Source organism: Austrofundulus limnaeus, unplaced genomic scaffold (assembly GCF_001266775.1).
Source record: "Austrofundulus limnaeus strain Quisiro unplaced genomic scaffold, Austrofundulus_limnaeus-1.0 Scaffold543, whole genome shotgun sequence".
NCBI classification, from domain to species: domain Eukaryota; kingdom Metazoa; phylum Chordata; class Actinopteri; order Cyprinodontiformes; family Rivulidae; genus Austrofundulus; species Austrofundulus limnaeus.
Window position 1 is genome coordinate 66,680 of NW_013952945.1, and position 8,380 is coordinate 75,059.

General features: G+C 40.5%; 1 protein-coding gene and 1 long non-coding RNA gene across 2 annotated transcripts; one reads left to right on the plus strand and one right to left on the minus strand.

Annotated features, from left to right (window-relative positions):
* The first annotated feature begins 2,326 nt into the window (after positions 1 to 2,326).
* On the plus strand, positions 2,327 to 6,554 carry cnih4 (cornichon family member 4). The gene is made up of 5 exons (XM_014026331.1): positions 2,327 to 2,454; positions 3,317 to 3,385; positions 3,642 to 3,754; positions 4,628 to 4,768; positions 4,852 to 6,554. The coding sequence occupies exons 1-5, from the start codon at positions 2,386 to 2,388 to the stop codon at positions 4,877 to 4,879; spliced, it is 420 nt and encodes a 139-aa protein (XP_013881785.1). The 5' UTR covers positions 2,327 to 2,385; the 3' UTR covers positions 4,880 to 6,554.
* A 1,055-nt stretch (positions 6,555 to 7,609) lies between these two features.
* LOC106530663 (uncharacterized) lies at positions 7,610 to 8,374 on the minus strand. Its single transcript, XR_001311819.1, has 2 exons — positions 8,150 to 8,374; positions 7,610 to 7,989 (listed from the first exon to the last, which is right to left on the minus strand). It is a non-coding gene; the product is annotated as an uncharacterized LOC106530663 (long non-coding RNA).
* Between the last annotated feature and the right edge of the window lie 6 nt (positions 8,375 to 8,380).

The window sequence follows — 8,380 nt, forward strand, 5'->3', positions numbered from 1 at the left end:
TCTGCCTGCCTTCTGCCTACCTTCTTCCTGCCTTCTGTCTTCCTGCCTTCTGTCTGCCTGCCTTCTGTCTGCCTGCCTTCTGTCTGCCTGCCTTCTGCCTGCCTGTCTTCTGCCTGCCTTCTACCTGCCTTCTGCCTGCCTGCCTGCCTTCTGCCTGCCTTCTTCCTGCCTTCTGTCTGCCTGCCTTCTGCCTGCCTGTCTTCTGTCTGCCTGCCTTCTGCCTGCCTTCTTCCTGCCTTCTGTCTGCCTGCCTGCCTGCCTGCCTTCTGTCTGCCTGCCTTCTGCCTGCCTTCTTCCTGCCTTCTGTCTGCCTGCCTGCCTGCCTGCCTTCTGTCTGCCTGCCTTCTGCCTGCCTTCTTCCTGCCTTCTGTCTGCCTGCCTTCTGCCTGCCTTCTTCCTGCCTTCTGCCTTCCTGCCTTCTGCCGGCCTGTCGTCTGCCTGCCTTCTACCTGCCTTCTGCCTGCCTGTTGAGAACTTTCTAATACACAGACAAGTTTCATCCCATAAGGTATACAGAGAACATTTTCTAAGTGACTGGCAAATATTTATTATTTATATTMTTTATGACAGTAAGAAGAAATAATAAATATACTTTACTAGCTGAAGTCATCATTTGTCAACTAGCTAAAGTCTAATCTTCACATCTGGATTAGATCATTGCAATTTATAAATTATAAATTTTTCTGGTATAAATCTGCTGTTTTACATGATTGTTGAATGAAATTAACATAATTATTAATTAAAAAACATGACAGATAATTTGTGAAACAGATCCAGTTCAGCTGCTGTTTATCTATTAGTTTCTATGGAGGCTGTGAGCTGTTGTCCTGTTTGGTCTGTTTCTGCTCCTGTCACAGACACTATCAGTGGACAGGATGGGCAAAGCTTAATCTAGTGTTCTTATTCAAATCTATGTTTGCTTATACAGTAGTAATGGTGTTTTCCATCTGGCTACATTTTGGCTATTAAAACTTCAGATTTTGTTAATAAATAGTTTAAAGAACTAAAGTCAGTCAGTGGAACTGTACTGTGGCTGTCAGTAATAATATGTGTTTTAGCCACTAAGGAGAGGTGTGTGATTTAATAAGAGAAAAAATGTGTCCCCTCTCTTCTGAGATGATGGTTACACCCTTGAGTGAAGGCACCAGCAAAATGTCTGGTTTTCTCCTGCTTTTGTTAAACTGTCTGTTGGAGCTCTTGCGCTGCACAGAGAGGCTGCCTGTCACTGTGAACATGAGTTGAGATCTTCTCCTCATCGGTCAGTCCACATGAGGTGGGTCAGGTGACTGAGAGGGTTGCTTACTGTCAAGTGTTGCTTTTGTGAAAATGGAGGACACTTCCCTCAATCTCAATGTAGTGGGTCATGTTTACCAGATTATACTGATGTGTTTTGTTTTTATATCATGTGAAGGAGTGTCCTTGACAAGAGGACATTGTAGTGTATTTGTAGTTCTATGAGCATTTGTACATCAAAATACACTTAGAATTTGAAGTATTGAGTATATTTACTGTATATTGCAATAATTTACTCTGTATTTTGCCAGACTGGTAATCCTGGGGTCGTGATGATGGGGCCCTTGAATATTATTGCCCAGGGTACAGTGAAGCGTAAATCCCGCTCTGCATCTGCGCATATGACAATAAAAACTTTGAATCTTGAATCTTGAATCTACCTGAGATATCCCTTTGAAGAATAATAAATTTTATGCAGCTGTTAATGCAAATAATTTTTTTAAAACTTGACGTTTATTTTATTAATAATCTGTTGCAGGGATGCCCAAACATTTTCACTGAGAGGGCCAAATTTAAAATCGATCTGAGGGTCGCGGGCCAAATGCAATAATATAAGAAATGCAAATACTTCTTACATAAACTTGTTTTATTTTTATGATTAAGCTAGGAGCTAGTGTGGTTGCCTACATTTTTTTAGCCCATGGGCATGGAGAAAATTCAATGTATGCAAAGTCAATGCAATGTCAGCAAAGGCTCATGAAACTATTCATAATTTAAAAGTTGGATATATGGGGTCTTTTAAGGTGTGCAAATCTAGATGTGGGCTTAAATCTAATCTAAATGTCTCTTGTAGTTACTTGAATTTTATATTCAATCTGAACATAATTACAATCTAATAACCAGGACAGCTGTTGGTGGGCCAAATCAAATGGTTTGGTGGGCCAGTTTTGGCCCGCGGGCCCCACTTTGGGCACCTCTGATCTGTTGTAAACCTCCACACATCTCAGGCCTTAGTAATTTAGTTGCTGTCCTACTCCTTACATCCAGCAGGGGGAGGTAATAAACTCATAAGATAGTCGCTAACCACTAAAAGAAGAAGAAGAAGAAGAAGAAGAAGAAAGAAACAGGAAGCAAAAGTGGAGGAAGCTAAAAATGGAAGCAGCAGTGTTCATTCTGTCTCTTGTGGACTGCTGTGCGCTGATTTTCCTCTCGGTTTACTTCGTATCCTTTTTGAGATGAGTGTTTTTGTGAATGATGATGGTTTAATGTTGAGTTTTAATATTTTAATTTCTTCTCAGCCCTCAGCTAGCTGACCTGCAAGCCGCCTACAGGCGTTGGTTCCACAGGTAACACAAAATCAGTTTACTGCTGAATGAAATGTTAAACTTCGATCCCGGAGGTTCTGTAAATAGTCTGCAGATAGATGAACTTTGACTTCTATCCAATCTGTTTTACTCCCAGTCGCTTTTTCTTAAGACACGACCCTGGTCGCGTTAAAAAGTGTAGTTATTCTCTGTGAACTGATCCCGTCTATTTACTGGATCACAGACAGCTTCAGTATTCAGCCTCACCCGTAATTTACAGCTCTGTGAACAGGTATCTCCCCTCACCTCATGAATCAGGTCAGAGGTTTCACAGCACGTGTTATGAAAATCTTAAAATCCTTCAGTTAATTTAGAAAGCAGGTCATCAGAGACGTGTGTCTCAGGTGTGTGACCTTTGACCTACAGGTGTGTTCAACTCAGTCAACTTCATTTATACCTACAGGTAGATTTGATTACAGTGAAGTGAGTCAGCTTCCTTCCAAAAACAAGACATGGACATATAAAACTCTTCCATCTCAAGAATATCAGAACAACAGGAGGACACGAGATAAAAAGATTAGACAAGATAAAACCTGACAAAATTCATAGAACAGGATAAACAAGGAGATAAGACAGGATAAAGGGCTAAAAGAAAAAAAATCAAAATGGTAAATTGAATTTAAGGAACTGATGACAACAGGAACAAAGCTGGTTTTAAAAAAAAAAAACGTCTGCGTCCTGGTGAGAGGAGTGTGTGTGAACCTTGACCTGCAGGACAGATCATCACCTTGTCTGATCTGGAGTGTGACTACATAAACGCACGAGCATGCTGCTCCAAACTGAACAAAGTAAGTCTGTGTTTTATCACTGACCGTATCACCTGTACAGATTTATAGATTTATTATGTTAGATTGATACTTATTTATCGTTAAAATTTAATTTTATTATTATTGTTGTTGCCTTTGACCTAAGTGGCTTAATTGGAAGATGATGTTTTTGCCTGTTTGAATACATCCCATCTAAGACTGCTCGACTTTCAGGGTGGTTGTTGTAACAGTGAGGCTACAGGAGCTTAATCTGTGTGTTCTGATGTTTCGTGTCCAGTGGGTGATCCCAGAGATGGTTGGTCAGTGTCTGTCCACGATGCTGATGTTGGTGTCCACACACTGGTTTATATTCCTCCTGAACCTGCCTGTAGCAGCCTGGAACATCTACAGGTACAGAACTCTGGTCCAACTCAGACTGATTCAAGGAGGAGAAACCCTCACAGCTCAGTTCCTAAAATATAACTGAACTTGTTAGCTTTTATTTATTTACTATGCTTAAAGGTTAAAAATCTTTAATTAGTTCATTAGTTGTTTTACATGTTGGATCAAAGAAAAAAACAAAACCTTTGTGAAATGGTGAAACAAAAGAACCGTGTGTCAGGAAAATTGTTGACGAACAATCTAAAACTCAGAGGTCCCAAACAGAGGACCTTGAGGCACTCCAACCTGGTGAATGATGCCAGGAAGTCTCTCATTAGGATCAACACACAGTTTTTTTTACTGCTGCTCACCACTTGTGAGCTTAAAGTTATATTAATACGCTACATGTCAGTTACACAGGACCAGAAAACTGATTTCCTGTAGGTTTCTTCCTAAACATAATAATCTCCGATCAACCCCATCCAGAGTTTGACAACAGCCTGAAACGCTGAGCTTTTGTTTTATTTTGAAATCTGTTTTGGACTGAATGGCTGTTTATTTGTTTAGAGCTATTAGTCACTTGTTAAAACATATGGTTTAGTTTTTTTTAAAGTAAGAGTGTATTTATAGAATAAATGCACACTGCGTTCTATCAAAGAGGTTTAAAGTGAAATCATCTTAAATAGCAGAGTTATGGCAGTTTATGTCCAACCTTTAAAATAACAGTTTAATGTAAGATCTCTCCTGTTCTATTAGAGCTCAGAGTGTTTGTTGTGAATGACTCTTAGCTACTACCACACCAAGTTTAAGTAAACTATCAGTAACTGTCACTAAGGTGTAGCTGTTGTTTTAGCTGTGTGGAGTGATTTTAGCTGATGTTTCAGACATGTGGTTCTCCTGCAGGTACGTAAAGGTTCCCATGGGGAACATGGGCGTCTTTGACCCGACTGAGATTCACAACCGGGGTCTTCTGAAGTCCCACATGAAAGAGGCCATGATTAAACTGGGCTACCACCTGCTCTGCTTCTTCATCTACCTGTACAGGTAAAGTGAGGTGTGCTGCAGGGCCAGGCTGTCTGACAGGTGTACCGTTGGCTTGACATGTTCCTCTGTCCATCTCCCTGCAGCATGATCCTGGCTCTGATCAACGACTGAAGGCCTCACGGAGTCCAGCTTCCAGATGCACGCTCCTTACACCTGTACTGGATCCCAGAAACCTCTCAAAGCAGAACGCTTCTTCCATCGCCGATCCAGACTTCACTTTAATGTGGTTAATATTTAACTTTCCTACACTCCGTATCATCAGGAAGTCTGCTCTTTACTTTGGAAAACAAACCCTCCTTTTGTCCCAAACACCAGCTGATGATGATTTTAGGAACTTTTTTAATAGTGGGACCAAAACTCAGCCACAAGTTCAGAACCTACTAAAATAAAACCAGTTAAATGTTAAATTTATCATCTGAATGTTTAGACAGTGGAAACAGAAATAAAGATGGTTTTTATTCTGAGGACAAACATCTCAACCAGTCTTCGGCTGTTTGAAACTTAAACATCCTGTCTGGTACCAGAGAAGTTGGTGGTGTGGTTCAGTGGAAGCAGCGTACAGATGTTGGACAGTAGTGGAGATGGACCATGATGCATTGCAGCAGGTTAATAGATGCGAACATCTGCAGTGACTTTTCAGACTAGATGAAAAGGACTCATTTTCTCTTTAATGCAAAAGATATAAAATCTACATTTCTAACTTGGCTCCGCCCCTTTCTGAGCCGATGTTCTGATCTTTATAGAAAATATTAAAATTTAAAATGTTTCAAAGATAAATATATAATAGGTGAATCATTTCAGTGCAAACCAGCACAGTATTATGTACACACCTGAGTACATGCAGCATCGTGAAGTATTCATTCAGGAAGTCTTCAGAATGTACAAGTACTGAACATTTTGAACTCAACCTCAGTTTAAAGTGCATTTAATAGAATTTTATTCAAGACATTACTCCAAACTGAATTTTAACCCATTCCTGTTGTTCACTAAGTTCAAGTGTCAGAACAACACACGGATTAGAAGCAAAGATCAGCATCTTAACGAGCGTATTTTTATTTCTGACATTTTATTTACAGACTTAAAACAAAAACATCTGAAAACTTGGGACTGGAAAGTGTAGGAGCTCGGTGATGTTCTTGAGTCTGAGCTGGGACACATTCAGACCCCTCGGTCCAGATCAGTCTGTTGTAGCAGGACCGGTTCAGTCCGGTCCAAACCCACCACCAAAGAGCCATAAATCAGCTGCTGGTGTTTCAGACTAGAGGAGCCGAAGTTCTCCAGATGTCTGTCAGCTCCTGGTCCATCTCATCCAGCACCTCCTGCTCTGAGAGTTTTTAGAAACCAGAACCGGTCCATTGTTCGAGCTTCTCCCAGACCTGAGTTCAGGGTTCCAGCTGGATGCTGTTTGAAGGTCTGATCTGCTGGGTTCAGCCTCGGTCCTACTCTGACCTTACTGTTCAGCAGAACCAGACTCATAAACACATCCAGACCTGATCCGGGACCTGGACCATGGCAGCATGCTGGAGATTTTACTGAGCTGTTGACAAAACTTTAAGACTTTTCATGTAAAAACGATCATTTGAAGTTTTTTGTTGTTGGAGTCCTCGTCCTGTGATGATGCAGCGTTCATGCTCCAGTTTTTTTTTTAACCATCCTGGGTTCAGTTCTTGGAGCTGGAACTGGTTCTCAGTTCCTTTCTGTAAATCAGTCACTGATGCAGTGTTAAGTTTCTTTTATTGGAGGGGCGGGGCTTGTTTTCCTAAATAAAATGAGAAAAATGACTTCATTTGTCTCCTTGTGGCATTGATAAAATCAATCTGATTTTTCACTTTTGTTATAAAAAATTTGAGAAAAAAATGCATAATATGAAATTTAACTCTCTGGTCACTATCAGGTCCACTTCTTCAGTTGCTCATTAACTCAGTCAGCCAATCGCATGGCAGCAACTGAAGTGGTCCAAACAAAAGAAGATACAGCAGCAGTTTAGACTTCAGTGTCAGAAAAAAAATTACCAAATGATTCAGTTTCGTTTAAAAACTTGTGTAACAAGCCTGAGAGCTACAACACTTTATCTGAAGATTATTTTTTTTGTTATAAAAAAAAAACATTTTATTGGCCGGATGGAGGTCACCTGCGGGCCGGATGTGGCCCATGGGCTGCCAGTTGAATACCCGTCATAATGAATTCTAATCATTGCTGGTGTTAGTATGAACTGCTGTGGACGAAAAGAATATAAAGAAAATGTTTTTAGTCTACCTCTTCAACCAAGTAATGATATGTAAATCAGTAGGATTCAGAATCAAATCGTAATGAAATAAAACTGTGGGACAACTTTGAGCTCATGTTAACTCTGAACACCTGTGAGAAGAAACCAGATGTGGAACCAGATTATCTCTGCTGGTTACATGAAGTTAATCAGTTAACTGAGGTTTACTGATTCATTTTCATAAAATACATTCATTTTTTTAGAGTTTGATGCTCTCAACACAAACATTCCCTTCTCCATTTTTGTTTAACTGAACTTCAGAAACTACAGTCCAGAGGGTGTTTTTTGTCTTCATGATGTTTTAAAAAAACCTATTTAAATCAGGTTGGTTTTTCCCCATTCAAATTTAACAATCTGGAGAATTGTTGCTTTTTAATTTAAATTTTAATTAGAAAAATCCCGTTATATAAAATAAACATACGAAGAGGGATGTCGTGGTGACACATGTAGTTTTCATCAGCATCTGTTGGACTAACAGAACCAGACGAATGTTAAGCCGGACCACAACCCATCCTGAGAATCTTACCATTAATTCATTTAAAAGTTTTATGATGGATGTCTGAAATAAAACCAAGTTACACACAGAGACCATTTTATTTCTTCTCTCACATCCCCACACAAAAAAAGTCTTTAGACATCAGAACCCAGAGTCCAGTTCTGTGGTCCAGTCAGGATGCAAATCCACCTCATGAAGTCTGAACAAACAGGTTCTACTGAGCTACAGAAGCACAATCATACAAACCAGATCATCAAAGTTTATAGCATTTAATGTGCTTCCTGCATCACATTTCACATAAATATCTTCACATCATGAGAACACTGCAGAACCTTAAAGTACAAAAACCTCTGAAATCATGATTTATGAGACAGAAGTTAGAGAAAAACTGCACGTTGATGTTCCCACAGCCAATAAATATGTTCTTTAAACACTCCGCCAGGGACAGAATCTACAAACCTGCAGAGTCACTCGACACACATGCAGAGTCACTCCACACATGCAGTCACTCTACACACATGCAGAGTCACTCTACACACATGCAGAGTCACTCTACACACATGCAGAGTCACTCTACACATGCAGAGTCACTCGACACACATGCAGTCACTCGACACACATGCAGAGTCACTCCACACACATGCAGAGTCACTCGACACACATGCAGAGTCACTCGACACACATGCAGAGTCACTCCACACATGCAGTCACTCTACACACATGCAGAGTCACTCGACACACATGCAGAGTCACTCGACACACATGCAGAGTCACTCGACACACATGCCGAGTCACTCCACACACATGCCGAGTCACTCCACACACATGCCGAGTCACTCCACACACATGC